Source organism: Perna viridis, chromosome 1, assembly GCF_037379345.1.
Source record: "Perna viridis isolate PV_CMFRI_1.1 ecotype Kerala chromosome 1, ASM3737934v1, whole genome shotgun sequence".
Lineage (NCBI taxonomy): Eukaryota > Metazoa > Mollusca > Bivalvia > Mytilida > Mytilidae > Perna > Perna viridis.
In genome coordinates this window covers 7,382,700-7,405,399 of record NC_142445.1, presented here as the reverse complement: position 1 = coordinate 7,405,399, position 22,700 = coordinate 7,382,700, and the positions used below count along the sequence as shown (strand labels likewise).

Here is a 22,700-nt window from a genome sequence, read left to right as displayed (position 1 = left end):
TTTTAGGTCATTGATGTCTGTGAATATAATGAAATTTCATTAATTGCCAGTACAATTAAAAATAATGGTCAATAATACATTTTTTTAAATGAATTGTTAAACAAGAATTTATATCCAACATGCTTTCAGATTCTTAAAAAAAATTCTATTACACTTTCTCTCCCACAGATTTATCTCCCTTAGAAAGGGACTTTTCAGTTTTGTAAATTTGTTATTTACAGATCTATGTCAATTTTAAAACAAATAGAAATACAAAATAAACTTGTTGCATAATATATTTGCTCTTTAAATATGCAAGATGTCCCAAATATTGCTCTGTGAAATAGGTATGACAGAGCTTAACAAAGAAGGAATATAAACACGATAATGTCAATAAGTAAGTAGCATTAACAATCTATAAAACATTTAGGTTTTATTATGATTCTTATTCTTAGAATGTTCTAAGTATCTATAAAGCATAATATAAATTCTAACCTCCTTCTTATTATTCAATCTCTCAAATAAGTAACCATACTAGACTGATTTGTAACCATACCACACTAGACTGACTTGTTTTGAAAACTAGTCGATCTGGTATTCAAAGATGTCCCCGCATTCCACATTTTTTGAAATGGTAAAAAAGGGCAAGGGCTATAATATCCAAGCAGTAAATGCAAAATAAAATGAAAACATAAACCTGACCTGTATTTGATGGTCCTAAGTACTGTGGTTTACCTTATAAATGTTTTTAGGATTTTTGTTTGTTAAAAAAACTGAACTGGATAAAAAAAACCATGAAGGATTGTTTTTAGTCACACAAAAAATTCTAATAACAACATCTTTGAGGGATTAATTTACAAGAAGTGGCAAGCCTGAAAAATGGAAAACTATAAATATGTACAAATATGATGGGTATGACATAGAAAAAAAGTCTAAAAAAAACACAACACCCTCTATCAGCTATTTTACAATAAAGTGCAGCTGCCTTCAAGAAATAAGCATAAAAATGTGGTTTAAAAAAACCTAGTCAAAATCTACATTTTATCATCTTATAGTTTGACTTCAAACATGCAACTATTTACCATTCACTAAGATTTATTTACATAGCATCATGCCTCCTTACTGATTATAACATAGAGACCTTAATAAAACTGATAGCAACCTTATTTATATACATAGCAACCATTTAATTTTCAATATAGTTAAGTATCATTCTTTTAGGTATAGCTGTATACTTAGAATTAAGGTTGACACAATTATCCATATTTAATCAAGGATATGTTTTTTTTTCAAACTTTAACAGCACTTCACATCTTTGCACACAATTTTTGCATACAAGCACAAAATAGGAAATTATACTACCATGCACTCATTAATAAATTTGCCATTTTCTTCAGCATTATTATTGAAAAGATGCATTTTTCTTTTGAACTTTTTGCATTTTCCTTCCCTGCTAGTTTTTACATAGTTTTGAAAGCAAGGGTCGACCAATAGCAAAACCAAAGTAGCAAATGGTGATTTTAATGCTGTAATTAAGTAGAAAGCCAAACTGAAGAGTTTAAAAAGAAAGAATACAGCTAAAATATCTACCAATTAAAAAAAAGGAAAATGTTAGTGATTCATAAAAAAAAATATCACCACCAATGATAAGACTTACCTTATGGGTCTAAATACAAGGCATGATTATTAGATTCAGGTCAAAGTTCAAAGTTCAGGTGTATGGTTAACTCTCAATAATTAATTTTTAATCACTTTTTGCATGTCTCACAGGAAAAAAAAATGAAAATGCTACTTTACAGTAAAATGAATTTCATTTTGCACTAAACCATAAAAAATTAAAATATTAGAAAAAAAACCATCCCTCACATCAAATTGGTTAATACACGACATTGATAGAAAAGCGAGAGATTGCAGTTAGAAGCCCAACTACTAAGAATAAAATGTAATTTTTGCTAGGTTATAAACGCAGCTAATATTCTATCATTCATTAAGTTAGTGGACTCATTATAAGATAGAAATATTAATGCAGTAACTTACCTCTGAGCTCTAAATATATAAATCAAGTCATGTCAATTTCTGTCAAACTTAATAGTTTTAAATAACAAATTGATGTCAGCATTTTCATGATTTTCAAAGTATCAATCTACATTCCTAAAGTGATGGTGCTTTTACCACTTATGTCTATAAATTAGTTCTTGTGTTCTAAATACTTTGGTTCTTCAGTATGTGTTAGAAAATATGAGACACTACTTGTGACATAATTACTTATTTTCTAATGAGGTGTATATTAGTTAAGTAAACAATGTAAAGATGAGATAGAAACCCAAGAACCAGAGATATATTATGATTTTAGATCTTCAGTACTAATTGTGAAAGCTGACATCAAATATAATACACTCAGCAAATAATAGAAACAAAAATTGGGTTTGAAATTTTAGAATGCACCAGTAATCATTACCAACATGGTAGATAATTTAGGAGGAGCAACTCAGGAGAGACCAAAAATAATTTATGTGCAGGATGAATTTTTGTATGATGTGCATCAAATAAAGACAATCAGGGTCACTAAAATACTTACATTAACTTCCGTGTAGATTATATCAATAAAACTTCCTAGGACTATGATGAAATCAAATACATTCCATGGATCTCCAAAGTAGTTCTTGAAAAAGATATTAAATTCATCTACGTTAATATTTTGACTAAAATTCAACATCACTCAAATACTTACATTGAATTCTGTGAAGATAATATCGATATAACTCCCAAGGACTATGATGAAATCAAAAACATTCCAGGGGTCTCCAAAGTAATTCTTAAAAATATATCAACATAATTAAATAAACAATTCTAACAATGATTTGAAAATTTCCAGCTTCCAGTTTTCAGCCTTAATTTGATTAAACCAAGTCTAAAAAATAAACATGATGTTGAAATCAACCAAAAAAAGCAAAAAAATTAAAAGTAAGCAAAACTTGAAAAAATTAAATGAAAAAAATAAAATTTTTATGCAAACACTGGTTAGCATGTTCAGTGTTCTCTATTATGACTTTGTTAAATCTGAAAAAAAAGAATTAGACAGACAAAAGTAAAAGTTCATTTGATTGTAAAAAATAATCTTATGTCTTTATTTTTTTATCTTGAGTAGTTACATCGGGTCAATATCTAAATGCAATAAGAAGATGGCCCATCAGTTTACATTATTTTCCACAGGAAAAGGATACGTTTGATACACCAACCATGAAAGAAAAAACAGGATTTAACACATACCTTGAATCTAAATGCCATGAGTTTGAGTATAAACTCTACAGTAAATACACCTGTGAAGATCATATTCAGGTAGTCTAATGCTTTAGAGTAAGGATCTGACTGACCATGGTACTGAAATATAATCATTATAAACATTAACTGGCAGCTTATTGTCACTAACAAGAATCAGAAATAGACAAATTTACAGAAGAACTTTTCTGTTTAAGAATAGGTGAAATCTATGTATTTAATTTGTAGGTTAGAATTTATAACATTGAGACCCTCTTAACCAAACCCCTCTCATTTTGGTCCGTAGAATTTGTAAGTATATAACATGAGATAGGTTCACTAAGGTCAAAATACGTTTCTAAAAAGTGTTTGTTTTAGCTAGGTGTTTTTTTAGGGTTCAGTGAAGTGAGGTTTATCTCTGATACAATGTAGGAACTAGAGTAAAAAGTAGGCATCTGAAAAGACAAATAAATAGCAGTTAACAAAATGTACACATGTTCCCGTGTGTCACTATTCATTATACAATTAGCACATACAATTATAAAAATACTTAGGGATACAGTATCATCAGGCTAAGCCAATTATTTTTAAGGATTCAATAAATTGTACACAAATACTAAAAAAGGAAAGCTACTACTCACCCGTAAAGCTAAGATAACTGTATTTAACATAATAAGTGTGAATATTCCATACTCAAATGCTTTAGAGGTGACAAACCACCATATCTTATACTGCCAACGAGCCTTTGGTATATATCGCTTCATAGGTCTGGCCTTTAATGCAAACTCTATACATTTACGCTAAAAAAATATATTATAATTTATTAAAAAAATGAGTCGACTTTTGAATTTAAACTAAATAACATATGAATATTTTATTGAAAGTAGTGGTAATCATTATATTGTACATGTAACTAATGAAAGATTATTCACAAACTGAGCAACAAGTAGAAACAAGTCAATCTTTCACTATAAATTTGAGTTCCCTGATCCACCATCAGCCAAAAGCAAGAAATTTGTCCAATAGCTGCATGATATGACAGTGTCTGATATTGGAATTCTTTGGAGTATTGGAGACAAAACACACATTATTTACCTGATTTTTGTCAAGTTCACAATTTTTGTATTCTTGCTCTCCTTCGTTCTGAAATGTAACGATAACAAAACCTACGAAGATGTTGACCATAAAGAAAGCGATGACGATAATATAGATAAAGTAGAAAACAGCCACTACTGGACGGAAGTTGTGTTTTGGACCAATATCTTCTTCTTGTGAATCTATGGATGTATACAGCAACCTGAAATAGATTAATTTTGGTTCTGTTAAAATCACCTCTTCTTTTTTTTTAAATAAGTATCTTAAATATTCCAATAAACTTGTCTAAAATTAAAATGTTCTGAATAAAGGCAACCATCTGAGAAACAATTAATATTAAGACTTATTTTCAAAAATTACAAAATAAAGTAAAAAATTACAAACAATGACTATTCATAAATTTCATTGGTTCATATTCAAAATATGTTAACAGAAAAACAAACCAAACCAGATGGAGTTGAACCTTCCTATGAAATTTTCTCAAAATCCACTAGGCCATTAAGGAGAAGTGGTGTTTACAAGGTCATTCTTATATAACCTTCAAAACTTAGTTAGCAAGGGATATAAAAACTAGCTAATTATCTATCCAACTTACGATGGCCATCCTTCAAATGTTGCAACTGTAAACAGGGTTAACATAGCTGAATGAACATTGTCAAAATTCAGGTCCTGATTTGACCATTCTCTGTCTCGAAGTTTGGCTTTTCCTTCTGTACCATCAGGGAAGTCCAGAAATTTACCCCTAGAAAATTAAAATGCATTGTAGCGGATATATATGAGTACTTCAAAACTCCCGACTTTGTCTTCTGAAAACTGCATTTAACTTTTAACTTGAAATTAGTAGTTCTTTGAGACATAAGTATAAATGAAATATATACTTTTTTTTTAAAAGTGTTTTGAGTTAAAAATAATTAAGGGTATTCTAAAATATTTTTTGTAGTATATATTAAAATTAATCAAACAAATTGAATTCCAAAAATATTTCAGTAGAATTGCACATTGTGTAATTTGAAGCAGTTTCTTACATAATAAAGTCTACTTACTGACATTCAGACTGTATTAGTTTTGATTTGTCTGTACATGCATGAAATTTGCCCTGAAAAAGATAAAACAGTTTGTTTTGATACAAAATATGATCTTACTGAGTGTGAATTGTATGTTAACTGTAGGAAGCCAAGACTTCTAAAATTCTAAGTGTCCTCATATCCAATCAATGTTATTAACAGCTATGTGTTCCTTTGTATCCATTGTATTAATAAAAAGGAATTTAATAGAAAAAAAAACTCTATTTGCCTGAATATTAAACAGAATTTATTACAAGTAACCCATTTTTATCTTTACTACAAATTGACATTTTACAATGTGACATTGAATTTTTGAGAAGATAAATTCCAAAACTTGTGAACATTTACAATAAATATATAAGCCACTGTAATGATATTCTCTCACTGGATAACAGATTTTTTTATCAAGCATATTACTCTCAAACTGAGACTCACCTTGAACAACTGTACACCTATGACAGAGAACATGAATGTCAGGAGGAATGTCACCAACATGATATTGTAGATGGTTTTAACAGCAACAATCACACACTGTACAACATGCTAAAATATCAAGATTATTTTCTCCATTAGTAACTGTCATTATTACACACCTAATAACTTAGTCAAAAACAAGATGTTGAACACAGTGATGTGGTTGAGATACCCAAACTGGTTTCAAATTCTATCTAATTCATCAAACCAGAAGATCACAGTCACACTAAAAATTATAAATAACAAACAGCTCTTCATGTCAAACCTAATGAGCTTACATTTTAGAAAGTAGTCAAGTATAAAAAATTTAATACATTTCTCTTTTTTTGGCATCCTTGTTACACTATCAATATCAACATACAATTTTTTTTTTAAAAGTCAGGTTTACTTAAACCAATATAGTACAAAATTAAGACATAAGGCATGTGGTCAGTGTAATGAATACTTACTTTGAGCCCTTTGGCCCTGTTAATGGCTCTGAGAGGCCTTAACACTCTAAGCACCCTAAGAATCTTCACAACGGATATGGCATTATTACTGAAAAATATAATTATTATTCCTTTACATATTATTTAAAAATAGTCAGTTACATCATGTTTGTTTCTTCCAATGAAAATGTAGGTAACAAACATTAATGAAGGTAATGAACTTGCTATTACATTATTTTATAATAGCAGCTTACTTATTTTTAAGCTCTTAAGTGACTTTTCATATGCTCAATTTCCTTTTCTTTCAAAGATCTAAAAACTGTAATGGCAGATTTACCAATTTCTACTTAAAGAGGGAGACCTAGGGTAAGGAAAAAAACTCTTGAAATCAGCAACATGTTTATATCAAATTCAAAGCCTATCAAGCTTTATTTGAAACAGAATGAAAATAGTCAAAGTTACTTCGATGCTGAATGAGATTAATGTAAAATGCCGAATACAAACGTTCCAATGATTTGTATGAGTTATGTCCCTTCTCCTACCTCCTTAATATCAATGGAGAACCTATTACCTACCTAAATATAAATGAAACTAATGAAACAGCTACAACTATCAAATCCAATATGTTGAAAAAACTACGACAAAATGATCCTTTGTGGAGTATTAAGCCATATGTGATTATCTGCAAATAGAGAGAAAAGACATTAAATAAAACTGTTGATCAGCATGCATCAAAGATAAGTAGAATAATAAAAAAAAACTTTTGGTCATAATATATTACAGTTTACATAAGGAAAATGTCAACATATGTTTGCATATGTTTTAAGACATACAGAAGCATAAGATTAGGACCAATATCGAAGAATATGATTTTGTTCAAATAAATCACAATAAAGCTCTTTTTACATACAATGTCCTATAGAAAATATATAGTACAATAGGATTTTTATTTACAATTTATTCTTACATCCTGAGCATTTTATGTTTTTCTTGTTTTTATATTTTTTTTTTAAACATATTTTTTTGATAAGAAATCCATGTTGAGTTAATAGTTCAATATACCTACCTTGATAAGGATTTCAATGGTGAAGATTGATGTGAAGAAAATGTCAAATTTGTATAAAATCTGAAATAAATATCGATTTAATTTATTAAGAAAAAAATTCTAAGGTAAATGACTATGTAACCTTAAAGAAGTTATTACAATGAAATGAAAATCTCTGTTCTAAAAATAACATATCTATAATAAATCTGATCTGAAATGGGCAATAAGATTTGAGGCAAAGTAAAAAAAAATGTCAACTGACAAAAACAACAAAGTTTATGTTTCCATCATCAGACTGGATATAGTAAAGGAAAGACAACAGGAACAAGATCATCTTTTGCTCAATGCAAAACAAAGGTACCAAAACATGTGAACATATCCTGTGAACTTTTACTTACTTTATTTCTATTTTTGTCAACATCTAGAGGATCCTCAGCAGCAAGCATACCACTACTGATGATAATACAGGCTAATACAACATTACTGAAGTATGGATGGTTACATATCTTATGGCATATAATACGGAATCTGAAACATCAAAAGCATACGTTAGTTGTCAAATCTATATCTGGGGATATACCTAGCACAACCAAAATTGTCCCAAGTTCCCATTTGTTCTATATACAGAAAATTAGTAAAGTTCCACAAAACAGAATAAATTGTTTACAAGGTATGCCTCATCTATATAAAGCCACATACCAAATTTAAAATCAATCCATCCCTTCCAAGTTGAGAAAATTGCAATTAAATTCAGATGAACAGAATGACAGACAGATAGAAAGATAAGGTAAATCAAGTATACAACCCACTCTTTGAGTGAGGTCAGAATTTGCCTTGATTTAAATTGATTTAGCATTTCTGAACTAAACTTTTCTAAATCTAACATTTTAATATAACTATTCAATAATGTCAAATTAGTAAACTTTTGTTTGTTTGTTTATTGGGGTTGAACACCCGAGCAGCAATATTTCAGCTATATTCAGGCGAGTAAATTAGTAAACTTAACAGCTCTAGAAATACCTATAAATGTTTATCAATGAAAAAATGTAATGCTGAGATCACCAGTATTAACTACTCTAAGTATAAACTTAGTATATTTTGTCTAACTTACTTGTTTGTTTTTGAGAATATGAACAATGCATTAGCTTCTGGAATTTTTTTGATTTTTTCGTTGGGTATTTCAGTGATGCGACGAGGTCTGGCTGTTGAATGATGGGATTCCTCTTCCTCCATCACAGACTCATCTTCATCCTCAGCCTCATTTTGATTTTCATCATCTTCTTCTGAAATATAATGGTAGATGATAACACAGAGACAAAAGAACCAAACATGTCTGTTTTTTAAATGTAAGATATTTAAAGAACGATTTTTGTAGTGCATTTGGTTTGATTGATCAATCATTTTTCCATAATAAAATTTTGTATTCTGTAAAAAAAGTGTGTTATTGTGTGCCTGTGGAGTAATATAGAAGATGAGTTTACCATTACCCTCTATGGGTATTTGATGGCTGTCACGATACTCGCCAGGTGAACTATCACCCTTCTCAATATCCAACCTCACTCTATGTGGCTCAGGACTGTCATCTTTCCTGCAAAGGCCAAGCAAAATTCATATATTAATCAAATTCATATTAAATTTGACAATACATTCAAATCATCAACAAATCTTTATTTTGTTAGCCCATATGTTGAGGATAACATTGCTATACTTCAAAGGAATAGATGTGAACAAAGTTGAATGATACAAACTTAGAATAGATTTTATCATGGTTTCTTATTTCTAACACATATTTATACCTGTATGACCTTGAAGATCTTGCACTTGGTTTCCGTGACAGCCTATCTACCTCTTCATTATCAGCAGTACCCTCCTCATTCATACCTCCCACGCCCTCATCTTCTTCTTGTGGCTGCAAGTTGAGAGTTTTTAATTCAATAACTTAGAAATAGCACAAATAATTATAATTATCTTAACAGAATTAAAATCAAACTTAATTAGCTTCATTCTTGATACTTTGAACATACCAAACTCTCACAAATCTAAAAATTTGAAATCAACTACCTGTATGTCATGCTAGTGATTTGATTTTGAACAAACTTTCGAGATCCTAATGTCCACTTATTCATGAGGGGAATTTTTTTTAACACTTTTAAAGTTAACAAGTTTTTTATGACAGCTCCTGTTCATTATTCTTGTACTAAACTTACCACATCTTTCTCTCCATCTGGTGTTCTAGATTTTGACCTTCGTATAGATCTGATTCGTTCTTTTTCTTCCTCCTGCTCCTCCTCAATCTCTGTTAAACTCTGAGCATCAGCCAAGTTATCCACAGCAATGGCCAAGAACACATTCAATAATATATCTTACATATTGTTAGGGAAAACATACATTGTAACAAAGAAAGTCTCAAATAAAAGCATTTCATAATTTCAATATCAAATTGCTTTTTACATTTTTCAATCATTTATCATAATAAAAATTTATTGAATATCCTAGGTATTAAATTTTAATATAAATCATGTGATATAATTTCACTCTTGGACTTTTATTTCTCCCACCAAAAGGTCACAACAATCCACCCATCAGCAAATTAGGATGATGAATTGGTTATCATAAATAACAAAAATCAAATTATTTGTGCCAAGAACACTTGAAGATTTAACTCAGGGCTTTATTTTGATCATATTTGGTCCCTATTTCGATTTCTTTTTTTCCTATCAAATGGTTCATTCCTTATATAATCTAACTAGTGTTTTATAAAAGAACTTAGTGAATATATCAGACTATTCTAAAATCTGGTGTTTTTGTTTGATTATATTGTTATGGTTTGTGTGTGTGCTATTTGTTTTTTGTATTCAGTTAGTTTTTGGGGAGAGAGCTACTGTTTTTTTTTTTATTTTTGAAAAAAGTGACTAAATTTTCAATTTTCAATCAATACAGCACTCATTTTACATTGGATGCCAAAACATAGAGTAAGGTCACATTTTTCATTATGATATTAATTGTGCTAAAATACAATGCTTTGATCCTTCTAGAATAATACTATATACCACTGCTTCATTTGAAAGGATACAATTACCACAAATAAACAGGATAACAAAATAAAAACAAACAAGGAACCCAATATTGGTAACGCCACCATAAGATTCTATACCATTATACATAACTTCATTCCAGTCCTCACCAGTTAGGATCTACAATATATATAGTCAGGTTCATGTCAATCATTATTCACATATAACACCATGGGGAGGAGTTAAAAACAAAATAAAACATATCAAAAAGATTTAACAAGCATAAAAAAAAATTGTTCTGTAATTGACTATAATCTACAAGCAAGTTCAAATGATCTTACGGCTGTTAATTAATTTTTTGGGGTGACTAACTGGTCCATATATTGCCATATGACCCTCAGCGTCATGAACTATTTGCTAAGTGTCTGTCAAAGAGTCAAAAGAAGCACAGCATACCTGAAATACTGTTAGCATGGACTGCCAGAAACTGTCAAAGTTACTACGAGGTTTTGGTTGATCACTAAAGTTAAAATTTCCTCCAAACAACTGCATCCCCAGTAAGGCAAATATCACAATAAAAAGGAACAACAACAATAACAAACTGGCAATAGATCTCATACTGTTTAACAGTGATGCTACTAAGTTACGTAAAGATGCCCAGTACCTAAAATGGAAAAATGGAAGGTAAATCTAAAATAATATTGATTTACAAATTTTAGTATTTTTATTTCTCTGTGTTAGTGCTTCTTACATGACAATCATCTGGGACACCATGGTGACAGGGTTTTATGAAAATAACACACTATACTTAATCATATGTTATGAAATTTGCTCTTTTCTATGCAGTTGTAATTGCTTAAAATCTCATATTCAGCACACTGGTTTATTGTAAAATGTAAAGATTCAATCATTTGTTCCTAAAATATTTATTATTATAAACAAAAAAATAAAAAACAACTCACCTTGTAGCTTTGAACACTCGAAGTAACCTAGCACAACGAAGCACGCTCACGCCCAACGGAGGCATCACTTTGGTAAATATTAATATGGCTTCTATTATACTAAACAAGACAACTAAACTGTCAAAACGGTTAAATAAAGACACAAAGTATCCTTGGAAGCCTAAACTGTACATTTTGAGTAACATTTCTAATGTAAACAGCACAACAAAAAATAAATTGGCAACTTCTGAAAAAGAAAAAAAAGAAAAAATACATTTTAGTTTTAAAGTTCATAACTAGAATAACGATCTACCTAGGGAGCAATATGAAAAAAAAACTTTCTATGAGTAAAAGGAGAATAAGAGTGGCTTTATATGGAACCAGAATCTGTTTTTTTTTTAATCTATACAAATTGTACTTTATATTTCATATGCTTCTAACACCTTCACAGACTTCCACCTTATCAAACACATTAAATTGTTATTACTGGATTAAATCATTATTTTAGAGTTTAATTACATATTTGTGGTCCAGTGTTGCACTTCAAACTTTACACAAAAGTACTGTGAAAGTACTATTGTTCGTGGGGTACCAATTTTTGTGGTTTTCGTGGGTAGACCAAACCATGAAATTAAGTTTCCAACGAAATCCCAATCATTTGTATACTGAAAACCTAAAAACCACAATTTCAAGAATCCAAGAACTTGTACTTCTTCCCTAATCAACGAAAATTGGTATCCATGAATTAAAGTACTTTCACAATAAGTCGTTATCATTATGATCTATTTACAATTTTGAATAAAGTTGGTGAAACTGCCTCCTTGTTTATTTAAAACTTATTTTCGTTTGCATGTTTTCTTACCTTGAAATTCGTCCAACCAATCAGGTTGTCCGTAATGTTCTGATGTTAAAACACATGTATTTAAGAAAACCATGACTATAACAAGCCAATAAAAAACTTGAGACTTCACCAATTTTCTACACTGTCTTCTACAACGTCTATTCCACTTCCGTAACCTCCGACTGAAAATAGAATGAGAAGTGAAAGTGATGCAGAAACTGATGTGATATGGTATCAGCATATTTATCATAAATTTATCACAGATTTTTAGATTTTAATTTCTTTGAAAAAAAAAATTAAGCTAAGTCTATTGTAGTCAAATAGAGTAAACTAAGGTCCCAATCTGTAGTTATAAAGGAAAAATATAAAATTTTACATTATTTTGCATCATATTAAGAATTACAAGATTTTCATTGTAATCATGCAAGTCCGAATGTTCATCAATTTAAGTGCCTGAAAGAGTTCCATCATTTGCTTGAATCAGAATCAAGTTCTGCAAAAAATATATCATTAAAATGCATTACTGTATTAAACATGACTTTCCTTATACATGTATATGTATTACTTATTTGGAAAACACTATTCATACAATTTTTAGCTAATTGATATAATCAGTATTTACAAAGCTGTTACTGAAATCATCAAAATGATTTTACAGTGTACCTATCTTAAAACACACAATCATCTCCGTCTTTGTTTATATGACTGCAGGTTTATGTTATTTGTAAGTGTATAATAGAATGTATGTATGATCTACAACAAATATCATAAGATGTCAAAATTGTTTACCTCTTTTGTATGCACCATGTTTGCTGTAATTCACTATTTTCTACATCTTCTGTTTTATCTGATGCTGTTTCACTGGCATTTTCTATGTAATACATAACTGATCATGTAAATAATGCTATTATGTAAGTTTCAAACAATGTCAATTCCTTGTCATAAAAGAATGACAATATGTATCAGACAGAAAATAATAAGTATTTCTCAAAAGAAAGAGAATTAAGTATCTAAAAGACATTTTTTGAAGACTGTTGAAATAAGTTTTCAGCAAAACAAAGTGAACAGAAGTTAAACTTTATAAAGAAGCAATTCACCAATGAAGCTAGATCACCAAAACTCAGAAAAGCCTTCAAAATGTATGATAACAAACAATAGCATATATGATAATTCTAAAATTCTAAAATCTTTTAGTTTGTTCACTTCAGATATCATGTCACACAAAATTTAAAAAGAGTAAAAAGACAACAAGTTCCAACTGTGAGAGACAACTGTCCAGTAAGTTCTTGTGAGTTTTTTTTCCAAATCTATATATTTATAAAAGTGAAATTAAGTGAATCTTCTTGCTACATGTGCCTGTGAAAAAATTAATATACTTTGTAACTCTTGATAATTTTCTTTCGACAAACAGATTTTCATGAATGGCAACTGTCTTACACACCAAGCAATTATCTTTGCTGAAGAAAGACATGATAAATACTGGTAAAGTTAAGAAAACGAAAAAGATAATACAATCAACAATAATATCATATCTGGACCTCAGACAAAAGGTCAATCACTAGAGAGAAAACATTATCAATGCAACACGATTCACTGTTGATAATATGACACCACACAAACCATAAGGAATAATAATTCATGATGCCAAAGTTTACCATCAACAATAGTATAATACACATGTTAATTAAAGTCCTCTGTAGAATTTATAATCATAATATTTCTAAATCCTCATGCAAAATATGTACAATACAAGATCAATCCCATGCATTCAATGGATGGTGTGCTACTAGAATTTCCACAGAGTGTATCAAGAAAGGATGTCCTGTAAAATGTACGACCTCAAAATAAGGGTTCAAGGTTAAGAGAAGAATAACACTGACAAAGGTTAGAACAAATAAACCTGCATTTAAACAAACATGACATTTTGGGAAGTTTCACATGCAGGTAAGGACAAATTCACACCATAATCAGAGGTGCCTGTGGTAATTAACAGTTTACTACCAAAATGATAAGCTGGCCTTTCATATGATTCCTGCTAACTTCCATATTCATTTACCTTGCTATCAACATATACCATGCAAGGTGATGTTAATATCTGCATTGCAGAAAAACAGACTAAAGATTTGTTTACTTATACAGCTTTTCATCAAAACCAATGAGTTATATTTGCCTCAGCCAAGAGTATGGATTAAAGATTAAATCCTATCAAAATTTAGATCCATTGATGAACTTAAGTTGTTTAAAATCAAGATTTTCTTTCATTAAATATATCTGTATCTATTCCAAAACCTGCATATGTATAGCAATGTGGAAAATGACTTCATCACTTCATATTTAGTGCTCGCTTAATGAAAAATGTAGCTTCAGCTTGGACCCTGATACATTATGTACTTAAAACATCTTTTAAGTAGAAAAACTAACAATTAAGGATTAGTTAAAAAGTAGCACACTGATAAACAGAATACTGGAAGTTTTTTTTAAGAGGAGGTTATGGATTAAAAATAATGTAAATTTGAGTAACAGCCAAAATATGAGTTGATAAAGCAACTATTACTTTCTGAATACAGATTTTTCATCTTTGCTTGAATCAGATTTTTATCATTTCTATTCATTCCAAAATTACACTATCTACACAATATTTGTGAACTATAGCTAGCCATTTTCATTTCTTACTAAACAGTATACATTTTTGGAATGTTTATGGTATGAAATGCCACTTGGTGTTAGTTGGCACCTCTGACACTCACTATGGCGGGGAGTAGCACCTTCTTCTCCATCATCCTCGTTTTCAGGATCAATATCCTCTGCTTGTGTTATCCAATCTAGATAACCCCGAAGGTCTTCTTCCAACTGTTGTTTTTCACGGAGTTTCTGAAAGTCACCTCTGGCCTTTGCCTTTTCTCTCTCTTTGGAAAATTCACTGCAAACAGGTGTACTCAATGTAAATAATGTAGTAGGTGTACAAAATGTAATTGATGAAGTAGGAGTACAAAATGTAATTAACTTAGTAGGTGTACTCAATGTAAATAATGTAGTAGGTGTACAAAATGTAATTGATGATTAGGAGTACTCAATGTAAATGTAGTAGGTGTACAAAATGTAATTAATATAGTAGGTGTACTCAATGTAATAAATGAAGTAAGGGTACAAAATGTAACTGATGTAGTTGCTGTACAAATGTAATTAATGTAGTAGGTGTACTCAATGTAATAAATGTAGTAAGTGTAAAAAGTATAACTGATGTAGTTGCTGTACAAATGTAATTGATGTAGTAAGGGTACAAAATGTAATTGATGTAGTCTGTATATTCTAAATGTTACTGATATGAATAACAGCTGTAATAGTTGGGAGCATTCTAATCCTGGTAATGAATTAAATAATGTACTGAGAATTCCTCAGCAGATACTTTACAAGTAAACAGTTTCTGGTTAGACATAACATTTTATGTAAGATAGTGAGTGATAAATATTGTATTACTAGGAAGTGTTGTAGACTGAACACTACAATTAATATCCTAGGTTTGTTCCCGTTAAATTTTCCTTGATTTGTCTGCACTTTAAAGGATTTCAGATATGATTCCTGACTAATGGCCTTTTCATGTGAAAATCACAAGAAGACCAATTATCGTACAAAGACTTGCTGAGATTCTTGCAGCATGTCAATGCTTGTGATCTTTTAGGGTATAAAAAATATGTAATTCTATATGTAATTACCGTCACTTACCCACTAAGTACACCTAAAACTAAGTTGAGTACAAAAAATGATCCAATAATTATTAAACTAATAAAATATGTCCAGGGCCATTCGTTTCCTACAGCATCATTTATCTGAAAAGGAAGAAATAGGTCTTTCAATAAATTAAAAATGATCATTTATTTTTTTATACATCTTTGAATAACAGGGTGTAACATAAATCGTGTCAGATTTGGAGGTAGCCAATCTTTCAAAAACAATTTGTTACATTGTATTATCAAAAATATTATTAGCTTCATTCATTCCTGATCAAATATCTTATCAGCCAGTTAATTAATACACTTCCATAAATCAGATATTCTCTACAAGGAAAATACAACCCCTATAGGTAGCTCAGTCAGAACTGTACATCATACAAGAAAACCAAGACAAGACGAAAGGTGTTTGCTTGGTGTTAAACTGAAGGTAGTCTGTTTATATCTTATACTTCGTATGGTATGATTTACTAACACAACATGTACAAAAGAAGTTTTGAACTTGATTATATATAGGGCTTATATTCACAGTGTAAACATTTTGCAGGGTGCTATTTTCACAAATTTTCTTGGTCAAGCATTTTGTTGTATCATATGTGTGGAAGTAAACAAATAAAACAAGAAAATTTTTGCATTGGGGTTATTATTGATGATATTTTGTGATTGCAGTTGTAGTGAAAAATTTCCATGAATAATTTCCATGTTCATTCATTGTAAACTAGATATCTGACAAGCAAAAACTACTTGCTACATTAATTAAATTTTAAATCATCACATATTACTTCAAAATATCAATTACATAAAAATATCATTATTAGTATAAAAAAAAAAAGATTTATTCAGAAGTATTATACAACAGCTTGTGTTTGTCTATTTATTACATAATTAACCAGATTGTTTTTGGTTGGCACACATATATGTAATCAATATAAATACCAAATGACAGAGTATTCAAAGAGCAAATATGGAATTGGAGGTACTCAAGTACTCAAATAGTTGAATACCTGTTGATATCCTTAGTAACTATTTATGAAATCTATGAACAATATAATGTATGATAAAACAGAAGAGTTCTGTGTGTACAAACTATACTTACATTGTACAACACAGTGGTCCATCCTTCCATAGTAATACACTGAAATACTGTCAACATAGCAAATCCAAAATTATCAAAGTTAGTGATCCCATTATTAGGACCAATCCAACCGTTTTTACACACCATTCCCTCCTCTATATCACAACTATATCCTTTACCATCACTGTTACAAGGATGGGCATCCTCCATCATTTCACCTGTCAGAATCATGGAACAAAATAATTACATTATATACAACATTTCTTACATTGTCATTGTGTTTTTAGTAGGTTCTTTAAAAATACAAGATTCTACATAAGTGTTTGTAAAGACAGCATGCCTGGTTTAATAGTGTAAAACATGGTAAATGTTTATTTATCATTTTATATAAAGGTTGAACTTATCATTTTTCAAACATATTACAGCTCAGTTTTTTTAAGAATTCAGAGCTGCTTTTTATGCTTAAATTCAGTAGCTACATGTATATATTGTTGATTATTCCCTAACCAGAGATTAATGAAAGGAAACCTTTCAATATATAAAATGGAAAGTGAAAATAAACAAGAAATATTAACAAGAAAAATATAGTGGATACAGGACATAAACCAACAATTTTAAGACCACTTATAAATCTTCTGAAGGAGAACACAATGTATATATTCTACAGACCTACCTGTATAATTGTCATAGCAGGTTTGATGCATCCTTCCTGAGAATAATTCTAAACCAATAATGGCATATATAATAATAACAAATATCACTAAAAGGGCTATATGTAGTAAAGGCACCATAGCTCTCACAATAGAATTTAAAACCACTTGTAAACCTACAAAATACAGAAATTTGGGATAAGTTCATATTCAGGGCCAAAGTAAATAACAATAAACACAATTCAATATAAAAAGTTAGTACTACTTTTGGTTGTATTTTTTGTTCTTTTTTTTTCATGTCTCTTTTTTTTTTGGGGGGGGGGGGCTTTATTATGTGGTCTACTTTTCCAATTAATATGATTCATGGTTTTCATGCAGCTGTGGATGTGGCAGAAACTCCTTCCTGCATAGTATTTTGTAGTAAAATTTTATTGACATGGCTTTAGCCCTATTGGTATGTTGCTGGCCTTGCATTGAGCAGTTTAGGGTTCAATTCTTGGTGACAAAAGCATAATTTTGTAAGGTAAATCATGCCCTAGCTCCCTTTGAATGTACCACAGTTATTATCATTGTTCTTAAAATGTGTACTTTATAAGTTTCTACTCTTGCAATTTATCAAAATGCTGTCTCTCCTGAGAAGCATCACTTAACAGTTCAATAAATTCACAGATAACTTTGTAATTGTATCAGCATTATTATTTCATGCAGAATTAAAGTTTGCTTGGTTTGCTTGGTTTGCTTGACAAATAGATCAAACTGAATTAAAATTTCAAATGAAATAACTTACAAACATTTTTCATAGCAGATATTAAATCATATCCATGAAGTCTAAATGAGTCAATGTAATTTTTTTTTCAATCAAGAAACATTGAGATTTCTATGAATAAATAATAATTTCATTTTAAATTTGAATTTGACTTGTTTTGAATTTTTAATATTTTAAATAAAGGTTTCACTAGGGAATGTGTTTTATTCTAAAGAAGATATACAGAATACATGCAATACATGCAAGAGTGCCAGCAACCCACATTTTGAAAAAAAAATTACAAGTTCCTTACATTCTATGCACAATAAAGCTATTTTATGGATTTCTTCTAAAAAGTTTTGTAAATAAATCTAACAACAAACTTCATAGGTGTCTCAGGTAAATTAATAAATGTACAGACCAAAATCTATATGCCCTTAAATTATTGGAAAGGCATAAAAATATATAAGATCACCTGAAGCAAGCAATTAATAGCTGTCCTTGATGTTTGACTGTGATCTATATTGTGATTAGTTTTCAGCTGTTGTCATTAGATTTTCTATTTTCTAGTCTATGTTTTAATCATAGTTTTCCCCTGACTATTCTTTCAATAGCATTGGTTATACAATCTTTTCTGGGTTTATTATGTAATATCTCTTTCAAACTTGAAAGATTATTGTGTTTCCAGAACGATGCATAACCATGCAATTCTTCATTCTTTGTTTAACATTGTTATAAGGAACTAGGTAATATCTGGTTCTGAAAGATCATGTTCAAATATTGAAGAATGAAAAGATAATTAAGCTAGCACTGTGATAGTCTATAAAAATTAGTCTACATCACAGAATGATTAAAAGTGAACATAGTATTGATCATTCAGCCACATTCACAGGAGAACCAGAGAGTGATGGATTTAATATGGTCACAGAGCATGCAAACACTGATACATTACTTCAAAGCTCCATGCTGTGACAACACAAATATGAACAGTAAAAGTTTGATTGGGCAATTTTTGGTAGATTGACTTGATAGAAATAAGGATTTCTGAACTAAGATGGAGAATTTATCAGATTTTGTCTCACATATTTATTTTTAAGATTTTCTGGTTTTTTCAGTAGAAAATCAGTTTACTCTAATGATATATATTATATTTATAGAGCATAATGAGATCCCTATCTAATATCTATGGTATGTGGAAATTTATGGATCAATAGATCTTAAAACTAGGTATTTAACTAAGAAAAATCTGAATCTTCTAAAGGTCGGAATTTCTTATTTCAAATATAAACATTTAGGTTATCTTATTCTAGACAGGGAAACATTTCTACAGTTTAGGATGTATTATCAGTTTCCGTGATGTTTGTCCCACTGCTAGTGAAGGAAGAAAAAAATGTTTTCCTGAAACTGTTACTTTATATTTTGAACCTCAGAATATTGAACTATAACCAACAATAATTTTAATGGTCCAAAAACTCCACAATGGATGTCATAAAAAACCAATACATGTTTCCATAGATATCTTTTTAAACATGTTTAAAACCAGTGTACAAATCTCAAATATTGTGACTGGTCTTCGAACAATTTTTCAAAATCAATTACTTTACAATGTTGATAACTAATTAAAGGTTGGGAGAACATATTGCCATGTAAAGACATTAGTTATGTCCCCTTGTTCCTACCAAATATATTTCACTGTCCCTCATGATGGTTTAATCTGATCAAGTTATTTGTCAGGAAGCAGCACAGCATGTCAGCTAATCAATACTAATCTGATAAGGCCATTTTCAGGAGCCCCAACAGGGATTGTACAATATATGATTATCAACAAAAGTTTTCAATCAATGTTAATCATTTTTGTTAAAGGATATTTCATTGGGATGTAACCTCTTGGTATCTTTAATCACTCACCTAGGTATTTCACAGTCAGCTGGAATGACAATTACCTGGTGAAATGTCTGTAACTGGACAATTGACAAGTAAATTTAATTTTTTTCATTTAATAGGGAAAACATTTTCATCAATTGTCCAGTTAAATAACTAAGGAAGTTTATCATTTAATCAAGGACAGATTAACTCTGTCATAACTACTCATTGTAAGATAAAGTGGGAAACAAGCCATTACACAACACAGATTTGCCAGTCTTGAAAATTCAAAATTTACTGGAAACATACATTTTGATACAGGTCATAATGCATTAAGAACATATAACACTAGTAAAACCTTAGTATTGAGCTGCCTGTATTGGGTGGCACATGACATTAATTACCAAATTAAGATTTTTTTCACATGTAAAGCTTTATCAATATTAATGGCTATAATATTTGGTTAAAATTTAAAGATATGGATTTATGAGAAAATAATTTTCAGTTAATCGATATGAGAACCTTGGAAGAAGTCAATATTTATAAAGGATACACATTTCTTCATCTACTTTAGTGTAAATGTCCTTCAATTTTATTGAATAGCCCCAATATATAAGCAAGTTAGTTGAAAAGTTGGATTTACTAGTATATAACCATTTCTACCATCTTTTTTGATAAATTGAATTTACAGGGCCTAAGAACAGACAAATCTTATCAGAACTACATGTACCAGTATTTAAAAAAAAATGATCAAATTTAATGCGATTTGGGGGTGTGTAGCTATTTCAACTATGATGTGTTTTTAATCATATATATAGTTAAATGTGGAGGGGATTGACAAGGAGACTAATACTGACATAAAAATTGTTGTCCTTTATAAGAGATGGTCTACAAACAAACAAAAAATGATCTGCCAAATAAATAAGGAACCAAATTAGAAAAAAAAGATGAATACAGAGCTATTAAAATCAATGTTCTATGGCTGTAGCTCACAACACAACATAGAAATTGTTTTTAGAAAATAAAAAAAAATTAAGAAATTGCAGAAGGAAACAACACAGAGACAACATTGATGTGTCACTTACTAGGAACACCCGATACTAGTCTTAATGGTCGTAAAACCCTGAATGCCCGGAGGGCCTTCACGTCAAAATTACTGAAGTTGAGTGTCGTGAATACAGTGCTTATTATACTGCAATGAAACAGTCCAAAATGTTAGTACTACATTAAAACATGCATTAAGTGATTATTGTAATATTTCAAACATTATAAGCAAAAGAAGTACATGCATACCATATACAAAGAGTAACCTCAGTAACTGCATAAAAGTCAACAACCATGAAAGCCAATGAAGCATTGGGTAAGATGAGAAAATTTTATCCAAAGAAGGTGATAAGATCTTAGAATTGAAAAAAAAAATTGAGATTTTCATCAGTTTTTGAATTGCCCAATGCTTAGAAGGCAAGCACCATTATAAACAATACATTTCACCACAAACCACTGTGAAGAGCAACAATTCATTCTCAAACAACTTAGAATTCATGATCATCACAATGTTTTCAGTATGGGCAGGATAACATGTATCAAGCAAGTAATAAATTCCTGATCATCGGCATGCTTTTACTTACTAGGTGCTCTAGAGACAAGACGCAATGGTCTTAAAACTCTAAAGGCTCTCAAAGCTTTCACATCAAAACCTTTCAGGTTCAGATGTTTAAATAGTTCACTAACAAGACTGAAACAAATAAAATTTAACATCATTTTCAGTTGTTTTTTTCTCTCTCAGCAAAGTAGTGTTAAAACAGATATATCTTAAAAAATAGTTATTAAATTATAAGGTTATATATAACCACAATAACCTTCCAAATCACAATCATTGTTATACAGTAGACTCAGTGCCTATTCCAACACATACATCTTCCAGAATTATGTTTAATCCTATACTTATTGTAGGCCCTACAGTTGATAGTTTCATTATCAATATAAATATACAACTTTTTAACTATTTCTAAAAAAAAAAATACAATTCTGTCTGAAAATGTGTGGGATTAGACAAGTTCCACTATACTGAATATAATCTCCTATTTGTTTTTGGACTCCTCTCCTGTTAAAGGTCTTAAAACAGATAAGAAGAATCTAATTTGACAACAACCAACTCTAAGGTATAGGCCTTTGATAAAAACATAATTAATTTTCATCAATACATATAAAATGTATAGTGAATTAGCATGCAACTACAAAGGTCACATTGAGACATAGGGTAAAATTTGAAAAATAACAAATAAAACAATTATATCATCTGTTCATCCTTATTTTCCCTTAAATTTACACCCATTCACTTTCTTACAATTTTTGTTTCATACCCCAATGTTTCCAAGAAAATATTTGATTGTCAAGGAAAAAAATTGGAAGGTGTAAACCAAAGGCTATAGACAATGATTTCAATGTTATCCATCATCAAGTAGATTTATTTTTACGTGTACATTAAACTTATCCATTT

The 22,700-nt window shown here is 30.0% G+C and overlaps 1 protein-coding gene across 11 annotated transcripts in view; it reads right to left on the bottom strand.

Annotated features, from left to right (window-relative positions):
• LOC148627044 (muscle calcium channel subunit alpha-1-like) overlaps positions 1-22,700 on the bottom strand; it is a 116,804-nt gene that overhangs the window by 23,453 nt on the left and 70,651 nt on the right. For 6 of the 11 annotated variants that reach the window (XM_088566193.1, XM_088566125.1, XM_088566185.1 and 3 more), the window contains exons 5-29: positions 21,829-21,935; positions 17,616-17,768; positions 16,964-17,160; positions 15,863-15,966; positions 14,887-15,059; positions 12,929-13,010; positions 12,161-12,321; positions 11,320-11,545; positions 10,814-11,021; positions 10,417-10,537; positions 9,551-9,705; positions 9,140-9,252; positions 8,825-8,931; positions 8,455-8,626; positions 7,742-7,871; positions 7,365-7,424; positions 6,874-6,980; positions 6,320-6,407; positions 5,832-5,939; positions 5,376-5,428; positions 4,928-5,074; positions 4,333-4,534; positions 3,879-4,037; positions 3,250-3,360; positions 2,558-2,641 (exon numbers count right to left, since the gene is read on the bottom strand). In XM_088566193.1, the coding sequence (XP_088422319.1) occupies positions 2,558-2,641; positions 3,250-3,360; positions 3,879-4,037; positions 4,333-4,534; positions 4,928-5,074; positions 5,376-5,428; positions 5,832-5,939; positions 6,320-6,407; positions 6,874-6,980; positions 7,365-7,424; positions 7,742-7,871; positions 8,455-8,626; positions 8,825-8,931; positions 9,140-9,252; positions 9,551-9,705; positions 10,417-10,537; positions 10,814-11,021; positions 11,320-11,545; positions 12,161-12,321; positions 12,929-13,010; positions 14,887-15,059; positions 15,863-15,966; positions 16,964-17,160; positions 17,616-17,768; positions 21,829-21,935 (3,328 nt within the window). The remainder of the gene's footprint in view (positions 1-2,557; positions 2,642-3,249; positions 3,361-3,878; positions 4,038-4,332; positions 4,535-4,927; positions 5,075-5,375; positions 5,429-5,831; positions 5,940-6,319; positions 6,408-6,873; positions 6,981-7,364; positions 7,425-7,741; positions 7,872-8,454; positions 8,627-8,824; positions 8,932-9,139; positions 9,253-9,550; positions 9,706-10,416; positions 10,538-10,813; positions 11,022-11,319; positions 11,546-12,160; positions 12,322-12,928; positions 13,011-14,886; positions 15,060-15,862; positions 15,967-16,963; positions 17,161-17,615; positions 17,769-21,828; positions 21,936-22,700) is intronic. The other 5 variants (XM_088566146.1, XM_088566156.1, XM_088566162.1 and 2 more) reach the window with 5 other exon arrangements.